This window comes from Mastigoproctus giganteus, chromosome 9 (genome assembly GCF_048544385.1).
Source record: "Mastigoproctus giganteus isolate SK-2022 chromosome 9, ASM4854438v1, whole genome shotgun sequence".
NCBI classification, from domain to species: domain Eukaryota; kingdom Metazoa; phylum Arthropoda; class Arachnida; order Uropygi; family Thelyphonidae; genus Mastigoproctus; species Mastigoproctus giganteus.
In genome coordinates this window covers 221,922,146-221,943,806 of record NC_143583.1, presented here as the reverse complement: position 1 = coordinate 221,943,806, position 21,661 = coordinate 221,922,146, and the positions used below count along the sequence as shown (strand labels likewise).

Genomic DNA, 21,661 nt, shown 5'->3' with positions numbered 1-21,661 from the left:
AATGTTTCCCATTTAGAATTTGTTATTGGTAATATCATAAGTTGGTCTGTATAGAAATTAAAACTGTATAGAAATTAAAAACAATGTGAGAACACTGTAGTTTCCTACACAAAAGTACCACTTAAAGGAGGTATTACTTAAAGTAATAACTACCATCAAGGATGGTAGTTAATTCTTTAAATAGATCCCACATCGATACACTATGATAACAGCCACCTAGATATGGGAGGGGGAACTCTTTGATCTGGAGAAGCTTAATGCATGAAGAGTAAATGCTGATAATCAGATCAAGAGTATTGCTTTTCTTGTTGCCTCTCTAACACAGTGATACAGAAAACAGTCATCACTAAATCCATAAAAGTCTACTATTATATATGTGTGTGTGCTGATTTTTGATTTTCTGACCCACTCTATCTATATGTACAATTTTTTTTAAACCCAGTGGTATGTTGAACCAAACTGACTCAGTACAGTATCTCCAGGACTGAAATGATTGACAAGGCACTGATCACATACTCTAGCTTACTGTGCCATGACAGAATTGAAGACACTCAATTTCAATCCAAACAAGTGACTGATACCAATTAGATGGATTCATACTTAAGTTAGTGGAGAATTAGTAAAATAATAAAGAGGAGTTTACCTCAATATAGTACGTAGAACACTTCCGTATGATACCCTCCAGAAATTAAAACGGAAAAACCGAAAAAATCGACAACTTACCGGTACATTAGAGTAAAATATAAATAATTAAATAATCAATTTAACACAATTCAAATCAATTTAAAACAATTAAAAATCAAATTAACGCAATTAAAAGAATCTAACGAAAATATTCAAAACGATTTTCCTTCCTAAAGCTGACAACGCTTTACGACCGTATGTCGTGATCACAGGAATGAAAATTACCGAATCGGGTTAAACCTGAAACTTAAATATTCGTTAGATTCTTTTAATCGTGTTAATTTGATTTTTAATTGTTTTAAATTGATTTGAATTGTGTTAAATTGATTATTTAATTATTTATATTTTACTCTAATGTACCGGTAAGTTGTCGATTTTTTTGGTTTTCCGTTTTAATTTGTGGAGTGTATCATACGGAAGGGTTCTACATACTATATTGAGGTAAACTCCTCTTATTATTTTACTAATATTATTATCAACGTAGAACATATTGAGGATTACAGCTCTGATTCATACTATCTAATTAATTTTTAAACTCTTATTGACTATTTCATTCACTTCCTGTCTCTCCAATAGAAAACAATCGATACACACAATTATGGGAGATTTTTTGAATGGCTTGGTGCAAAATTACACTGAATCTACGCTAAGGTACTCGGCCCAAAGTTACCATATTTCTTTTTTAAAATATTGCCTTCAAAACAACATCGTTCCGAAGTTTGCCAGGGTGAATTTAAATCAAAAAATTTCAGGCATAAAACAACTAACTATTGTTGTTTGTAATTAACTATTGTAACTAACTAACTAAATATTGTTAAGCTTGCCTTAAAATCTCGATATTCAAATAAACGAAAATTCCTTTCCCAGGTTAGGAAACTTCACAATATATTAAAAAATTATCTACATCCGAATGATTGGTTGGTATTGAAGACCTCCATAGATTTGCGACGGGAAGCACAGGCCTCAGAAATAAAAAACAGACACGTTAATAAGTTGGAAATATTATTGGATAGGTCAAGACACGTTCATGAGAATTCTAACACATTGTCGCGGGCTTACGACCAAGTTCATACGAGTTGGGTGACAACCCCCCACAGACACACAACGTACTACCACAGAATATGTCAGCTAGTTCACGAACACCCCCTCGCCCAGTATTCAACGAACCGACATATCAACAGGTTACAAATCTTTCCTCGTATACCCTATCGCAGGACCAGATTTCACTTTTATCCAAAGGACTAAATTTTAATTTACCACCTCGAAAACTACCTAAAAAACAATGCGTAACTGATATTGAATTTGGACTTAGTAATGTTCCACAAAAAGATATGTTTATTCAACAAGTTAACCAAGTAGTGAATAACATAAAAGAAACGCGACTTCCTAAATTGAATACACATGACAGTTCAGCTTTATGTGAACTTCGGGGAAATAAGGACATTATTATAGAGAGGGCAGATAAAGGAGATACAGTGGTAATACTAGATAAACATGATTATATTAATAAGTTAGATTCAGTTGTGTCAGATACCTCCACTTATCGTGAAGTAGACCCGGCACTGTTTACCAATTTGGTCAATCAATACAATAAAACGTTAACCACGTATCGAAAAAACGAATACATTACTATGGTTCAGTTAAAGGAATTGAAGTCCAGAACATACAATATTCCTGCACTTTTCGGTCAGGTAAAATTACACAAGACTGGATTTCCTATTCGACCTATTGGGGACAAATGATATTAAACGTACACGATCTGACGATTTGTTGGAAAAATACAGGACCATGCCGAGGAAATGTCGCGAGCTAGGCCATAATGTCTATGCGTCTGCAATTCTGCCCAGACACGATAGGAGGGATTAATATGTTAAGAGCCTTGTGGATTAACTCAAGACTTGAAGGAATCTGCAAGGCTTTAGGGGATAAATTTCTATCAGCATGGCCCACACTTGTAGGTAGAAGGAATTTGTTTTGTAGAGACGGGATACACTTAAACAAAGGTGGTGCAAAAGTTTTTGCCAGTATTATTGAGGATACCTTAAAGAATCAGGGAAACTGCTAGTTAGGGGGGATGTGGGTAAAACTGACACGCGTTTATCTGATAATATTTGTCAAAGTAACTCTTGCACATACCTTAAGAGTTCTTATTTGTTACCCCAACTGGACGTATTATCTAGATGTTCTGTGGGCAGAAACGTTTCATGTGAGTGGGTAGCTAATATCAGGGAAGAGAATATACAAGAACAGTAAATCTTAATTGTTTATACAGTAACGTTAGAAGTGTCCGTCAATAAAACGAGCGAATTTGAACTGCTGGTTAAAAGAAGTAACGCGGACATAATAGGGCTTACAGAGACGTGGTGCAACCCGGAAATTGGGGATGACGAGTTTCAGTACGGCTTGTATAATGTATTTAGGAAGGATAGGTTAGATAGAAGGGGTGGTGGGGTAATGCTTCTTATCAGAAGCAGCCTGAGTGTGACGATAGCTTTCCCGGATTCAGACATTTCACATGCTAGTATAGAGTCTGTATGGTGTGAGATAGTTGGAAACAAAGGTATAATGCGAGTAGGAGTAATCTACAGACCAGGTGATTGTGAAGATTATGACAAAAGCCTCTACATGCAAATGGAATGGGCAAGTTAGCGTCAATGCCTTATTATGGGTGATTTCAAATTGCCTCTAATTGATTGGAGTAAATGGGAAGGAAACTCGACATGGGAAACAAAATTTTTAAATCAACTAGATGACCTAGACCTCATCATCACACATGAATCAGATGACATAACAGGGCTGACAGTAGAGGAACCAGTAGCAGGAAGTGATCACGGAGTTCTAAGGTGGATGATGACGAGAGAGGTAGCAGAAGTAAAAGGCAAAGGAATGGGTTTTAATTTCAGAAAAGGAAATTACGATGCCTTAAGGTTTTAGGCATCATAATGTAACTACCCAGTTAATACTGGGTAGTTACTAGGAAGTTACATTACGGTAGTTACTACCCTCTATTAACTGGGTAGATATCGCACAGAGAATGAATACAATTGAATTGTGGTACGCTTTTAAAACATTAATCACAGATGCCTTGAATGCGTATATACCATTAAAAAAAATACTCCACGAGAAGGGTTCCAAGTTGGATGAATAGTGAAGTTGCCACATTAATTGAGCAGAAAAAGGTGGCATGGAAAGGTTATAGAGCAATAAAAAGTACTGAAACCTATAACAGCTACAAGGTGATGTGTAATAGAGCCACAGAAAAGGTTCGACAGGCAAAGGTAGTTTATGAGAAATCACTAGCAAACAGAGCAAAGAGGGGGGATAAAGAATTCTTCACATATATAAATGCCAAGAAGAGCAGGACAAACCAGATCGGACCTTTACGTAAGGGAAAGGGGATAGTAATAATACACCAGCTACCGTTGCAGATGAACTCAACAGTTATTTTGCATCGATATTTACAAATGAAAAGCCTTTTGTGGCAATGGGAAATTGTGGGAGCAAAGTTAAAAAATATGTAATTAATGATATTGAAATTTTGCAAGATTATTTAATGAAAAAAACTTTCAAGCCTACAGACCACTAAGGCTCTTGGAGTTGATGGAATATACCCTATAATCTTAAGAGAGGCGGCAAGCGAGTGCATTGAACCATTGAGGCTAATTATGCGAGCATCACTAGACTCTGGGGAGATTCCCTTGGATTGGAAAAGTGCAAATGTATCTCCCATACATAAGGGTGGCTCTAAAAGTGAAGTTGGAAATTATCAACCTGTCAGTCTGACTTCAGTAGTAGGGAAAATCATGGAGGCAATTCAGGATCATTTGTAGATTTTCCTTGCACAGATTTTCAATTACCTACAATTCTTGTAGGTAATTGAAAATCTGTGCAAGGTCATTAGCAATTGTAAACGCCTCAGCATCTCGACTAGCTGGGTTGGTGTGACTAGAAAACGGAAGCCAGCTGGAGTTATGAACATTAAAATCACCAAGGAAAATTACCACACTGTTAGCAAGTTGGACTGGAGAAAGTCAAGTTGCAAAGAGAGGAAGTCAAAGAGTTCGAAGTGATTAGTGGAGTTAGGAGAATTGTAAAGGCAACACATGAATTTGACACAATGAGGTGGAGAGATTTTAAGCCAGAGAAGATCGAAAAGAGGAGATTCCAAATCACCAAGTCTCTGACAGGGAATTCCGGAAGGGATATATGGCCAAGTACCACCTTTGAGGTGAAAGGAACGATCCAGTAAATAATTTGGGCAAGTGAGATGAGCAGTAGCAATTGTCGAATTAACCAATATCTGAAATTCTGTCAGAAAAAGTACATGGGGTTTTGCCAGACTGAAAGTGGAAACGGTCATCATTGAGGTTACAATTGGGACCACGTATATTTGTGAAATGAATTAGGAAGTGTTTGGAAGGTTTAGATCTTTTCGCAGATAAGCTTGCTCTATTAGTTTGACAATTCATGGTGTATTCAACAGTAAGAAAAAGAGGGTGCGACATGCTGTATGAAGTAATGAACTTTTTGGATATGGCATATACATGGTAAGAATATACCCAGATCCTTGACATAACGTGGCCTGGACAATGCCCCCTACATACACACTACTCGGACTCCCTTCAATCACTATCTGGCAGAGCAGAGGTAGCAAGATTACACACTAGCTGATCTGGAAGCCTCCTAGAGAGTTACCAATAAGTTCGGTCCGGTGTACTAACTAGCAGATTGATTTTCTCTTTCTTTCATTCTCCAATAACTAGATAGTATGAATCAGAGCTGTAATACTCAATATGTTCTACGTTGATAATAATATTAGTAAAATAATAAGAGGAGTTTACTTCAATATAGTACATAGAACACTTCTGTATGATACCCTCCAGAAATTAAAACGGAAAAACTGAAAAAAATCGACAACTTACCGGTACATTAGAGTAAAATATAAATAATCAATTTAACACAATTCAAATCAATTTAAAACAATTAAAAATCAAATTAACACAATTAAAAGAATCTAACGAAAATATTCAAAACGATTTTCCTTCCTGAAGCTAACAACACTTTTTGACCGTATGTTGTGATCACAGGAACGAAAATGACCGAATCGGGTTAAACCTGAAACTTTAATAGTGAATATTTGTCTTCGGTCATGCGCGAAAAGGTCCACGCATCGGAGATCAAATATGGCCACCGAACATTAACAGAATTCTCGTGTAATTTAATTTCAACGGTTTCTGCAATTAATAGTCGCGCATAATTACGTTGAATGTTAAGTATTTTGGCCTCGTTAAATAAAAAAGTATGTTTTTCGTTAATGGCATGAAAGGCTAATTCTGACACTGCTGAACGAGAAGCACGAACAGAGGCTTCGTGTTGATTTACACGAATATTAAGAGAAAATCGCATCGAACCTTGGTAAGAAGAGTCGCAATCACCGCAAGAAATGTTGTATATCAGATCATTAAATTGTGTTGCAACGCGGAAAGAACCAAGCAATTGTTCGGTATAGTGTGTAACTTCCACATTGGCCTAGCTACAATTTTAAATTCGGTATCTTTAAAAATATCCGTTAAGCTGTTTGTGCCACTGTTCAACATATGGGACAGAAATAAAGTATCTTTTGATATTACTATTGTTGATTGGTGTAGTATTTTGTATCCTATCCTTAGCCTGTACCCAAATTCAGTTTATTGTGGTAATGGAATAACCCCTGTTTAAGAATCTGCTAGGTAATATTTGTATTTCTGAGTCCAAAGCAGATTCCGTCGTTGAATATTTATAAGCATTTAGAAATTGATTAAAGATAATCGATCTTTTGTAGGTGAACGGGTGATAGCTATTATAATGTGGAAGCATACCGGTGTTTGTAGGTTTTTGATAGATGCTAAATTGTATTTTATTCGAGTCCCGGGTAAGCGTGAAATTTAGAAAGTTTAATGACTTTGTATCTGTATCCTCCCTTTCCAATGTAAATTTGAGTCTAGAATGAATATTATTAAACGAATGTAAAATGTCTTGGATAGTACTACTATCGGTAATAACTAGAACATCGTCTAAATACTTCCCATAGTAAGTGATACGGGGTCGAAAAGGTGTCAAATGTATATGCTCAATCGTTGAGAGATAGATCTCTGACATTAAGCCACTCAGGCTCAAACCCATTGGTAATCCAAAAATTTGTTTGTACACTTTGTCTCGAAAGGTGATGTAGTTGGCCTCAACTAACAGTTTAATTAAGTGAAAAATTTCCTTAATAGGTAGCTTCGTATAATTAATTGGTGTCGAGTTTCTATTTAACATATCCCAAATAATATCTAATGTGTATTCAACGTTTACATCTAGTGAGAATAAATTGTCATTGTCGCCGAGTCTACAGTCTTTAAGATTATTAAATAATGTATCGTAGTTCTTAATCTCAAATTGTATTACCTGTCTAAAGAGTTTTATAATGTTTTATACATGTGTGGCTAAGGATGAAAATGCCGAGTTCCTGTAGGAAACAATAGTATTAGTAACGGCCGCATGGTGCAAGAAAGCCTATGGCTTATGCTGCACCAGCCGAAAAAATAAAAAAAAAAATCCCGAACAAAACAATGATAAAAACAAAAAAAAAATAAATAAAATAAAAAACTAAATAATAGTAATTAATAAAAAAAAAAAAAAAAAAAAAAGGAATTAAACCTATCATCCTATGCGCTTTTTCTGGAGCAACCTTCCTTCATATGTATTTCCTGTAAAATACAGTCTACAGAAATTCAAGTCCAATGTCAAAAAATATCTTCTCTCGTCTTCTCAACCTCCAACACAAGCACGGTACTAAGTACTATAGGTTCTAACACCTCTTGTGTTTGGGGTTTACATAAAAAAAAAAAAAAAAAAAACTGTAGAGTCTGAAATGAAGTCCTCTGAGCAGTTAAGACAGGCTGATAGAACAGCTCATTCTGTCAACAAAGTACAGGAACTTTGTCAGTGGGGACAAGCCAATGTAAAAACCAATGTTTAGATCACATCTTGGGCATTGTATACAGCTCTGGAAGCCTCATTTTAGGAAATATGTGAATCTCTTCAAACAGGCTCTGAGAAGAGAAACCAGAGTAGTTAAGAACATAAACTGTTAATCTTAGGAGAAACGACTGCAATTTGCTCTGCTTGGAAACTAGGCACTTGCGATGAGAGCTGACTGAAATGCTTAAGGCTTTAAATGGAATGAGTAAACTTAACCCTTTGCCTGTCCTGTGCATCACATGTGATACATACGATGTATTTTCTATACACTTGTGCATCGAATGTGATATACACTTACTGGAGTTTTAAAGACGATAAATTTTTGATAAACATCTGAAACTTACTCAGTTTTTCGATCTAAACATGTTATAATTTATGTCTTCCAACTCAGTGTGCATATCACATCTGATTCACAAAATGAAAGAATGTGAATTATCTGAAATAATATAGTGGAATTACTAAATATATAAAAAACACACAAATATAAATAAAGTAGCTTTTATTTCTCATTCAATACACTACATAATATTATTTATGGTATTCACTGAAACAAGGTAGGCAAAATGGTTTGTCACATTCAACACATTCTGTTGAGCCTTGTTTAAATTTTTTCATTGCTTCTTTGTGATTTTCCTTCAATATGATTTTTGTGTAACAACAATGACACCTTCTAAGAACGAGTTTACCGTCTTCTCTTCTTGGTATATTTATAATGTGTGGGCCTTTTTAATTAGTTTATTTATTGAAATTTTTTCAGCCATACCTAGCAAAGACATCGTAAGAGCTTTTGAAAATGCTGCTATCTGGATTGTTTATTTCAAACGAACGTAGGGCTTAGTACATGCAAAATATATGTGGACAGGCAAAGGGATAATGATGATGATATTTTAACTCTTTCACAGATTTTGCATACAAGGAAACATAAAAAAAAATGGCTGCAAGATAGATATGTGAAAATTTGCTTTCAGCCAGACAGAGTAATTGATTGTTAGAACAAAGTACCATCTGGGGTTGTAGAAGCATATTGACTGGATACGTGTGTGTGCGTGCGTGTGTGTGTGCATGTTTTGGCAAATACTGTATAAGCTTGCTATCTTGCATCACTTGCCAGTAAAACTGCTACTAGTAATACCAATAATAATAATAACACACTGCCTCGACAACAATGGTACAATGCTGGAGGCCATCCACACAGATGTATACTATGATGCCACAACAGCAGCAAAAGAATCGAAAAAAGAAGAGCATCTGCAGAAGATAGGACTAAGAGTGAAGATAGCCAATTGACTCAGTACCAATGAGGTAATAGGATTAAGAATTGATTGGAAAAGTGAAGAGTATCCTCAAGAGAGACAGCATCTAAGCAAACATGAGACCAAAAATCAGAGAATAGAATACTTAGACACACTGAAGCAAAAATTCCTCATGCTCAGCAAGAGACTACTCTGATACAAAAAGCTCCTAGAGGAAAATAAACTGAATCTTCAATGAAAACCAAAGAGCCTCCTACAGGGGTCTCAGAGACAGAAAAGATAGAAATGGACAACCTGAGCAGAACACGATTGAGGAGTTCTGAAGAAATATAGGGAGCAATAAAGTAAGAAAAACAAGGATGTAGAAGCGATGAGAGAGTGGAAGATTCGGGGGGAAAACTACTACTGTCAATCAGGAACTCCCACAACCGGTGAAACCGATAAATAGATAATGTCCACAACTAGTGGTGTAAGATGCTCATTGGCACACATGAGCAGAGAAGTTCACCCAAATGATAAAGCACCCAGAGCCAATGCCAGAGTTTCTCACTTAAGAAATCACATGAATGAAGGCTAATGTCCAAGATACAAGAAACCCAATGAAATACAGGCTAATCACTTGTTTCAAACAATGTACAAGATCATGACTAGCTGCATAACCAAGAAGATATCAGACCACTTGCAGAGCCAAAACGATGGCTGAACAGCAGAAAGGATGCAAGGAGCCATTAGTCATAGATGCTACAGTTATAGAGGAAGCCTACAAGAAGTGCCGCAACTTGTACACAGCCTACATAGATTACTGCAAGGCCTTTGACTCCATGCCTCACGGCAACCAGGTCGAAATGGAGTACCACAATCAAGGTCGAGAACATCACCACCAAGACCAATCCTCATCAGGAGAGCAATCTTTCAGGGAGATGCCCCGAGTCTACTGTGGTTCTGTCTACCATTCAACCCACTATCCACCATGCTCAACAACAGCAAATAAAGATATAACCTCAAAGAAGGAAGGGAAAACTGTACACCCTTTCATACCTCACATACATGGATGACATCAAGCTGTATGCAGCAACAAAAGGGCAACTCCAGCAACTACTCTGGGTCACCGAAGGATTCAGCAACAATATCAGGATGGAATGTGGTCTAGACAAACGCAAAATTCATGTATCGCATCAGAGGAAATTAGTAAGCTGAAACTACTAGATGCATACTGGTAAAGAGATCAAAGCCATGAAAGGGGAAAGAGTTACAAATACCTAGGGACGATTCAGGCTTAGCAGCTAGAGCACAAGAAAATCAAGGTCTGCTTGACCGAAAAATGTCATCAGAGACTCAGAAGACTGCTCAAAACAAAGCTGAATGGAGGGAACACAGTTTGTGTACTTCCCGAATTTTTCCCCATGAGTTTTGTGCAGGTTGCCAGTGTTGGGTACAGCTATGTCTATCAGATAGGTAGCATTTTCCTTCTTGTCCACAGCATTTTCCTTCTTGTCCACAGCATTTTCCTTCTTGTCCACAAGGGTTTTGTCCGGGATTGTCTTTTCCATTATTATGGCATAGTTCCAGTACAGTCTGTGGGTTGTACTGGACAAGCCATAAACACCTATGCAGTCCCACTGCTAACATAACCTTCGGGATCATAGCTTGGACTAATGCCGATTTGGAGGATATCATGATAAAGACAAGGAGAATCATGACCAATAGCTGCCAATGCCACCCGAAGTCAGCCATGGAGAGACTGACAATAGATCGGAAAGAGGAAGAAAGGGGCCTGATAGACCTCATCGAGCAACAGAAAACAACGATAGCAAATCCTATTACAAACCCCAGGGTAATAGGGATTCCAACCCGCAAAGCTGTACTGGAACTATGCCATAATAATTGAAAAGACAATCCCGGACAAAACCCTTGTGGACAAGAAGGAAAATGTTACCTATCTGATAGACATAGCGGTACCCAACACTGGCAACCTGCACAAAACCCATGGGGAAAAAATCAGGAAGTACACAAACCTAAGACAGGAGATCAAAGAGATGTGGCATATGCAACAAGTAACAGCCTTCCCGATCATCGTGTCAACCACTGACACTGCATAATAGCCTAACAGCAATCAGTCTCCCAGAGCACACCTATAAGGAACTCCAGAAAGCCGCAATTCTGAACACCTGTAGGATAGTCAGAGTTCCTCGACCAACAGTATCATCAAACATCTTGTGCACTTGGTAGCAGTACCCATCATGGGGTAGAAACCCCAATAAGGGAGAAATGATATAAGAGTGCCAATAATAGCAATAAAAATAATAATAATAATAATTATTATTATTTGTTTATGACCATTATTAATAACTTAAACTCAAAAATTACGAAATAAGTTAACCATCAAAGATTCATCATTACAATAACAGTTGTTCCTTACCTCTCCAAACTTTGCTAGTTCCATCACAATCCAAATAGGTGAATCAGAGCAAATGCCAATTAACTTAATAATATGAGGATGATCAAACTGTTGCATTATATCTAATACATAAAAAAACAATTAACATTATTACTAATGAAAGAATGTCATTGGTTAATATGGTTAGCTATAAGATTAGCTAATAAAAATTATTATAATCAAAGCAAGACTAACAAAAGGAAAATGTAAAGTGAATTTCACACAGAAGTAGTATTAAGAAACTTTCTATTATTGTATGTGCAAAGGCATTAGATGTGAAGGAACACAAGTTCACTGTAAGTTATACATAATGAAAGCAATACTGTAAAAAGTAAAATGTAGTAAATTTCAGATAGGCAACAAATGACAGATTACAGAATATTATGCTCCTTCATACAGATAAGTTTTTTTGGAAATTATTACCGTCTTCTTGATTACCTTATTACATTTGTTATACAAATAAATTAAATAGCATTAGTCACGTTCGTTAGTTTATTGTTTGAGTTTAGTGATTTTGTAATTACAAGTAGTAAGTCTTATGACTTACTACTTGTAACGCGATTTTATCAAAGTTTTGGCACAAATATCATAGTATATAACCAGTAGTGAAGGGAGGAATAGTGGGGTTTTAATTGAAATACATAAGAAGCTTAAATCACTTGTTTAGCATATATCATTTTTGTGTTTAGCTAAGGAATTTTTACTTTTTGGCAAGGATGTAACTAATTTAACATTGTGATCATTACAGTATGCCGTAATGTATTATTATTTTATTACTTTTATTTTTTTTGGGTAGTTCTTGGCGCATCGGCTTCTGTGGTCATAATGCACCTCCCAAGGTTTTTGCAGTACTTTGATCAAAGCCTAAGGCGGGATTCGAACCCACGACCTTTGGGTTGCCAGGCAGGCACTTTACCCACCCGGCTAGCCCGGTCGGCACCGTAATGTATATCGTATAATGTATAATATAAAACTAGATAGCGAAAATACGTATCACTGCATTTAGGAATCTATTAGTTTACTGTAGTATTGTGAATTAATCAATTCAATTTATTAATCTTATTAATTTTCATTGTTAACTAATTAAATTATTTAAAGGAAAATCAGGCCCAAGATTAGAGGAGCAAAGCAATGGGAGTTCTGTGGCTCAAGTGAAAAGGGAAGATGATTCTCTAATGCTAAAAAGCCCAAAAAAATACAAAACTTCAGAAATTTTTGCAGAACTTCCTGGAACAGGACACGATCTCACCAAGGAGGATGTGTGTGTGTGTGTGTGTGTGTGTGTGTGTGTGTGTGTGTGTGTGTGTGTGTGTGTGTGTGTGTGTGTGTGTGTGTGTGTGTGTGTGTGTGTGTGCCTGCCAGGTGCAGAGAGTGCTAACTCAGGGTTCTGATGCCCATCTATAAAAGTTTGAAAAATAGGTTAGATGCCTGCAAAGGAGTTAAAATGGGAGGTTGAACAAGCTCTCAGCACCTGAACTCAATGCTAGAGATCACTCTTGTGCATCAGGCAACACTGCGGCGATCTTAAAGGCAGAATGCAGTGATCACACAGGAGCTAGTCATTGAAAGTGACCTTATTATCAAGGAAACAGGAAATATAGTCCCAGGGGCCCACATCTGGTGAGTATGGGCTTGGCAAACCCAGGTCCTGAGCTGAATATCGTCACTCATCTCTTTCTTGGTGATTCCCTTCTACTTCTGACGCTCGCTCTCTCTCTCTCTCTCTCTGGGCGCCTCCGTAGCTAGGTGGGCAGGAGCAGCAGTGCGTAGCACACACTTCTTGATCAGACCGGGGTTCGATCCCATGACCACCAAATACAGAGGATGCGGAAAGGTCAGGAAATGACCACCGCATATCCCCGGAGCAATATGGCCTTAGTTGCTAATGCTCCTAAAAACCAAATAACAACTCTCTCTCTCTCTCTCTCTCTCTCTCAGGGTAACTCTGGAATTTTTTTTTGGCTGGTGCAGCATAAGCCTCAGGCTTCCTTGCACCATATGGCTAATAATAATAATAAAATAATAAAAAATAATAATAATATATTGTGCAAAAATGATAGGTGGAATACAATCAGGATATTGTTGCACACGTTAGTAATAATGACATTAAGATTAGGAGATCTGCAGACTTACTTAACAAGTAAAGGTATGGAGCCTCAGTAGCCAGGTGGGCAGGAGTGGCAGTCCGTAGCACATGATTGATTAGACCGGGGTTCGAGCCTGTGACCACAAAATACAAAGGATGCAGAAAGGTCAGGGAATGACCACTGCATATCCTCGGAATTGTTGTTTTGGTTTTTAGGAGCATTAGCAACTAAGGCCATATTGCTCCGGGATATGCGGTGGTCATTCCCTGATCTTGCCGCATCCTCCGTATTTGGTGGTGACAGGCTCGAACCCCGGTCTAATCAAGAAGCATGTGCTACGCACCGCTGCTCCTTCCCACCTGGCTACAGAGGCGCCATATATATCCTCGGAGCAATATGGCCTTAGTTGCTAATGCTCCTAAAAAAGACCAAATAACAACAAGTACAGATAAATGTTGAAAAAAAGTCAAGAGTTAGGCTTAAATTTGAAAGTGTCTGTAATTCTTCACACACGAGAGGACGTATATGATGAGAGAGAGCCTTGTCAATCAATTTGGATCTGGAGAGATTGTACAAGGCTCATGGGTTAAAATTTTTCCTACCATTGCAGTGCTTCTTAACAGGAGAGATTGCATCTTCAGGAATGGGACATACTTAAATAGGAAGGGTGCAAGAATATTTATGATACTCTTGAGGCAGTGATTGATAGGATACTACAATGTGATCACGAATAAACTGGATGCAAAAAATAATTTTGATATCGTATGCTTGGATTTCAGGAAAGCTTTTGATACCATTGCTCATAGTAGACTGCTGTACCAATTGGAGCAGTGGGGCATGATGCCCAAGTTTCTGCTAAGGATAAATGGATGGTTGAGGACCAGAAGACAGAGGTTTGGTTTGGTTTTTTTTTTTTTTTTTTTTTTTGGAGCATTAGCAACTAAGGCCATATTGCTCCGGGGATATGCAGTGGTCATTCCCTGACCTTTCCGCATCCTCCGTATTTGGTGGTCACGGGCTCGAACCCCGGTCTAATCAAGAAGCGTGTGCTACGCACTGCTGCTCCTGCCCACCTGGCTACGGAGGTGCCTAGAAGACAATGAGTGGTAACCAATGGATACGGCTCTTCATGGACTAATGTTATTAGTGAAGTCCCCCAGCATTCAGCCCATTGTTGTCTATATTTATCAATTAGCATTAGCATTAGTAGAGGCATTTGATGCAAGAAAGCAAGCTTATGCAGCATCAGCCAAAAAAAAAAAAAAAAAAACCCACTTCCACTTCACCCCTCTGTTCGTTCAAAATACCTGTCCAGCTGAGCCTTAAACTTATTTAGGCTATCAACTTCCACGACAAGGGATGGAAGTCTGTTCCACCCACCAACCACCCGCTGGCTAAAGGCAAATTTCCGCACATCTATCCTACATCTGTCTTTCCTCAATTTGAATTTATGCCCTCTCAGGTGATTTTTCTGAGCTAGAGGAAGAATCCCATCAGCATTGAGCATGCTCAAACCATTCAAGGCTTTGTACACCTCTATCAGATCACCCCGCTGGTACCTAGTTTCCAGACACTGTAATTTGCAAAACTTAAGCCTTTCTTCGTAAGAGAACCCCTTTGTCCCATTCACCAATCTAGTTGCCCTTCTCTGTACTCGTTCCAGCAGCTCTACATCCTTCCTGAAATGAGGCCTCCAGGCCTGTATACAGTACTCTAGGTGTGGCCTGACCATTGCCTTATACAAGGGAATAATCACCTCCTTATCCCTGCTAGAAAAATTCCTATATATCATTGACAATACACCATGAGCTACTCTTGCAGCTCGTCTGCACTGCTCAGAGAACTTCATATCTGCCTGCACCACCACCCCCAGGTCCCTTTCATTCTCTACCACTGTCAGTGTAGTACCACAGAGTTGATACGTTGCTCTGGGGTTGCTGTTTCCCATATGTAGTACTTTACATTTGTCAATGTTAAACTTCATTTGCCACCTCGAAGCCCATCTGCTCAACCTTTCCAAATCCTGTTGCAGCAGCATAGTGTCAGTAGTGTCCTTGACAACCCTGCCAACCTTCGTATCGTCTGCAAACTTGGACATTAAGCCTGATATACCATCATCAATATCATTTATAAATACAGAAAACAATAAAGGCCCCAATACTGAACCCTGAGGGACTCCACTAATAACATTAGTCCACGATGAGCAGTGTCCATTGATTACCACTCTCTGTCTTCTCCCCCTCAACCACCCCTTTATCCATAGCAGCAACTTGCCTCCAATGCCACACTGCTCCAATTTGTGCAGCAGTCTTCCATGTGCAACAGTATCAAAAGCCTTTCTAAGATCCAAGTATATAATATCAAAGTTATTCCCTGCATCCAGTTCTTTTGTGACTGCATCATAGTATCCAATCAAATTGGTCAGGCAAGACTTCCCCTTAACAAAACCATGCTGTGTCCTAGCTATAACTGAAGTCTTGTCTAGATGATCCTGCAGTGCTTCTTTCACCAGTGCCTCCATTAATTTTCCGGGAACAGAAGTTAAACTCACAGGTCTATAATTACTTGTGTCAGCCTTTGATCCCCCTTTGTGAATTGGGGTCACATTTGCACATCTCCAGTCAATGGGTACCTCCCCTGAGTCCAAGGAAGCTCTCATAATTATGGCTAAGGGTTTGCTTACCTCCTTTGCTGCCTCCTTTAATATAACTGGATAGATCCCATCCACCCCAGGTGCCTTTCTTGTGTTTATCTTCAACATTTTCTCCTCCACTTTGCTCTCAGTTATTACAAGATTCTCTAGCTTACTGCTAGAGTTGAATACACCTCTGGCATTCCCCTCGCTGAATAACTCCTCATGTGTGAATGTCGATGCAAAATATTCATTTAGTTTGTTAGCTACCCGAGCAGGGTCATCAACAGTTGACCCATCGATCTCAAGTGGACCAATCTGATTCATCCCCTTCCTTCTAGAGTTTACATAAGTAAAGAACTCTTTGCTGTTTTTCTTCGCATCCCTTGCCAAGGATCTCTCGTAATCTGCCTTCGCCTGCCTAACCTCCTTTGTAACTTGGTTACAGATCAACTTGTATCTATCATAGGCTTCCATGTCACCCATTAATTTATATGTATCCCATGCATTTTTCTTCTCTGCCACATGTCTCATTAGTTCATCTGACAACCATTTAGGCCTAAACCTTGAACAATATTTCTTAGTTGGTATGTAAAGCCTAGTAGCTTCCACAATAAGTTCTTTGAATGCTTCCCATTTTGAATTTGCTGTTGGCAATATCATCAGTTGATCCCACTGTATAGAATTTAAATACTGTCTCAGTCCATTGTAGTCGCCTTTACGAAAGCAATACCCCTTCCCTTTACCCCTAATGGTAGTTACCTCTTTGAGTAACTCCCACTTCAGCACACTGTGATCACTGCCACCAAGTGGTTCATTTATCTGCAGATTCTTAATGCATGAAGAATCACTACTGATAATCAAATCAAGAGTATTACTCCCTCTAGTTGCCTCCCGAACATGCTGATGTAGAAAACAATCATCCAATAAATCCACAAAAGCCTTGCTACTGTGTGAGTGACCAGCCCCCAAATTCCAGTCAATATCTGGGAAATTAAAATCCCCCATTATAAGACTCTCTGATTTACTGGCCCACTCTATTTCTCCGAACAGTTTCTTATTATACTCATCAGAGTCATTAGGCCTATAGCACACTCCTACTCTCAATTTTGATCTCCCAATGCTTATGTCACACCAAACTGACTCGACACTGCACTGTCCAGCGATGTCGACTGGCTTCACTTCCTTGGATTTTATGTGTTTTTTAACTAATAGCATAACCCCTCCTCCCTTCCTATCCTGTCTATCCTTTCTGTAGACATTGTACTCCCCAAATTCCAGTTCTGCATTTCTTATATCTGTGTGACACCACGTCTCTGAAATCCCCACAATATCTGCCTTTGATGTTTTGAGCAATACCTCAAATTCATCAAATTTATTTACTAAACTCCTAGCATTGGTGTACACACAAGTATACATGCACCTGTTCTTTTTCTTAGCTACCCTAACACAACCCATGTGTTTACTTGTACCCCAATGATTCCCAGCAGTCTCTGAAATATCCTGCATCTTATTTTCCAGGCTGCGGCTCATTCCAATAGAAGCAGTGCAAGAATCACTTTCACCTCTGCCAGTGGCTACTGTTAATCTATTAGTCCTTGTATCCCCCCAATGATATCGATGAAGGTATATCACACATATTAGCATTAGCATTAGTGGAGGCACATGATACAAGAAAGCAAGATTATACAGCAGCAGCCAAAAGGGAAAAAAAAATAATAAAAATACGCAAAATCCCATTTCACTGACCATTCATTCTAAATGTTTCTCTAGTTCTGCCTTGCATTTATTTAATGCTATCAACTTCCACAACAACATTTGGAATTTTGGTCCAGCAAATAATTACCTGTTGGCAAAAGTCAAAAACTTCCACACATCTATTCTACTACTTCTTCAGTTTGAATCTATGCCCCCTCAGGTTTGTAATCTGAGCAAGAGGAAGAATCCCATCAGCATTGAGCCTGCTCAATCCATTATATACCTCAATTGGATTGCCTCAGAGGTACCTAGTCTCTTGACCTTTAGTATGAACTGTGCCTCAACAGGATACGATCTTTGCAAATTTTCTGCTACTGTTTCTGCTAAATTTTCTGACAATGCAGAGGTCTCTGGGATGAAACTGTGAGTGGCATATTATTGCTTTAGTCTACTAAATTCGGTTTATGAGGATGCTGTACCGAGAGTACTGATCAAGCCCAGTCTGAGACTGATATGTTTGGAGAGATGGACTTCTGTCTGAAATGCCACTAAGTGTCTGTGAATGGTAGAAGCATAAGTGTGTTTTGGTATACTGAAATTGGCCTATTTTTTCGGTTCTTGATGACTTTATCAAGTCTCTTATCAAGAACCGATTTTCAATTTTATATTTTCAGATTTTTTTTCCCTAACTTCCATAGTTCACAATCTTTGGAGTAATCTGGATGCTTGCCACTACAATTAGGACACCGTGGTGTTGGTGCCTTGCATTCTGCTTGGTGTAAGTTTGGATATTTAGCATCTCCATGGCATGTGGTCTAAGAATGGGCAAATTTTTGCCATTTATAACATCTAAGTAGATTTGGGATATATGGCCGAAAGTGGCAGTTCAAGTAACCTGCTTTGACAGAAGCTGGGAGATTTGATGTACTGAAAGTTAAGCTATGTTTCGCATAGGAGTTAAGTTACTGTCTTTTTTTTTTTTGATCATGATTCGTTTTGCACGAGACACGTTTTGATCTTTTAGCTCCTGGACTATTTCTTCCTCAGAAACATTTAATAGATCCAATTCGGTGATCACTCCCTTGTAAGAATTCAGTGTGTTATGCTGGGCGACCTGAATCAGAATTCCACTTAAAGAAGTTAGTCATAATAATAACTCAATGTCTTGAGTGAGATGTCTCTATTAGTGGATCTCCTGATTGGAGATGTTTAACTATTTTTGGTGAACCTGTAGAATTTTTTAGGCATCTCTGGATGATGAAAGGAGAGAGCTTGGTCACAGTTGGATGAAAAAGAATGTACGAGGAAAGCTGGAGATTCCTGCTTCCTTGTGTCCCTTTTAAGTCTCTTGAAAGAGAGAAGCCATGGTCGGTGTCATTGTTGTGTTGAGAGCTCTTTGGCACGTGGAAATACACCGGTTTTCATTCCTGCTCCTCTTAGCCCTGAGAGATGGATTTTCCCCCAGGTTACTGACCCCCACCATGTAGAGGCAGGATCTCTGCCACAAGTGACAAAGCAGTTATTGAAGACTAGAAAAAGAAAGGTGGATTCCCTTTCTGGGTCCTTACTTCTGAATTTGCAAGCACAGAACCACTTGAAGTAAACAGAGGAGAAAATCACACAAGAAAAGAAATAAAACTATATCGTTTTCAAAGAGCACTTTATAAATCACACAGTGAAAACTGCTTGGCACTCAGGGCCATCAGTAGGCAGACAGAGAGGTGAAAAATTGATGGAATTTTATGAGTAGAATGGTAACAAATACTTGGTTTAGACAACATAAAAGAAGCAGATGCACATGGAAAATCCCTGACCACAGAAATATAGTTCAAATGAAGTGCATATTTTGGTCAGTGAAGATACACAAACAGCAGTGGTGTATTTGGACCGGAACAATGTTCTGGTACATTTTTTTTCTAAATGTCATAATAGAAAATCATTAAATTTATACACCTAATGTTATGAAACAATGGCATAATCAAAGAGGAGGGAGAAATATCTATTTTACCCATCGCTACTAAATATATATATATATATATAGAATATTATTAGAAAAAGTAAATCAATCCAATAATAAGAATACCATCAGGGACTTAAGAAAACGCAAAAAAAAAAAAAAAAAAAAAAATTATTATTATCGCTTTTTACCGACAATCTAGATGACTTCAACTGGGGCCAACCACCCAGAATGAAGGCAAAAAACGACAAGAAGTTCTCTGTTTCTGTGATGATCAATATATGCTAAGTAATTTAAATCTAAACCAAATATAAACCAGTATAGGCCGAATATAAATCGAATATAAATAAATCGAATGAAGATAATTAATTAAGAAAAAATTTTGAAATATTAGAATCAAAGGTAAGAAATATAAGTAAAATATAAATGTAAGCATATATTAATCATCGTTGACCCGACAGAGAATGTAATTTAATGATTAAAATAAGATTAAATATATAATACATACTACATTTGACCGTATCTAGGACATAATGTAATAGTCGTCAAAATAATAAGTGGTGCCCCCTATGTGATGGATACGGTAAAAATAAATAAATAATTAAATTAACGCAAAGAGAAACATGCAGATAGTAAGAAGAAAAACTAAAGGAGTAGGAAAAATAGAACCTGAACTCCACAAAGGCGAAAAATAGTGGTATAGATAAGAAATAGTTTCTCCTACGTCCTCGGATTGCCCTAATAATTTCGGAGAAATAAAAATAAAGAGTGTAGGACAGCTTAAAGGCATTACAAGATATAAGTTGTGGCTCGGGTATGCCCGGGATCGCAAACCCGTTCCTATAGTAGGACCCTGAGCTGAATTTGCATGTTATCTCAGCGTGAATTTAAGTAAATTTAAATGAATTTAACTATATGTATTAAAAAAAAAAAAAAAAAAAAAAATGATACACTGTAATTTGCAAGCCGGTGGGTACAAGTTTTCTACGCCGTAAGACACCAAGAATGCAAAGTGTATCCTATTTACATATATACATGGCACTAAATATAACGATTTTATTGAAATTATATTGAAACGATAGGTTCAGAAAACAAATTTTTGAAATTAATTATGCTTATTGCTTTCCTGAAGTGATATTTCAGGTAAGCGATAGGGAAATTATTATTAATCAACTTGCCGTACAACGCTGTTAAGCCTGTTGAACAATTTTTATTACTATTGCAGATATAAGCAATCCTTAAACATTGCGATAAAATTATATTAGCATGCACTGATTTTGATACATTAGATTTCCAATTTGTAAGGCTGACTACGTTAAAATTAAATGCATCTCTTTTATTATATATGTTTACGTCTATTTTATTATTATGGAATATTTCTATATGAAGATCCAAGTAATTTGCTATAGTATCGGAACTATTAGTTTTTTCCAATACAAGTTCTACTGGATATAATTTACTGTAATCCTGGACAAAATGTGGACAATTAAAAACACATATATCATCTACGTATCTGTATATAAGTAGGTTATCTTGAAATTCTCTTTCTGTATAATACAGATAAAGGTTTGCGATTATGCTTGATGCTGGACTTCCCATAGGGGTGCCAGTCACTTGTAAGTATAACGAAGTTCCGTCATATACATAATTATTAAAGATGCATAATTTTATTAGAGAATCCCAATAGGTTAAATCAACCTTTATAGCATTTTTATTTTCTAAATATAGTTTCTGGAGGACGACTTTTAAATTATCAAGATTAATACTCGTAAATAGACTGTTAAAGTCAAATGTTTGTATTTGATGAATATTGTTATTTTTTATAGCATTTATAATCGGTAAGTTATTATTTATTATAATAGTTTTATTTAAGTTATTTAATATAATTTTAAGTAACTTTTCTAACGT

At 37.5% G+C, this 21,661-nt stretch overlaps 1 protein-coding gene across 1 annotated transcript in view; it reads right to left on the bottom strand.

The window, feature by feature from the left end:
* The window catches only part of LOC150081130 (focal adhesion kinase 1-like), a 1,307,299-nt gene that overhangs the window by 590,589 nt on the left and 695,049 nt on the right, over positions 1 to 21,661 (bottom strand). Inside the window, exon 17 of the mRNA XM_090380936.1 lies at positions 11,362 to 11,462. Coding sequence (XP_090237062.1) covers positions 11,362 to 11,462 — 101 coding nt within the window. The remainder of the gene's footprint in view (positions 1 to 11,361; positions 11,463 to 21,661) is intronic.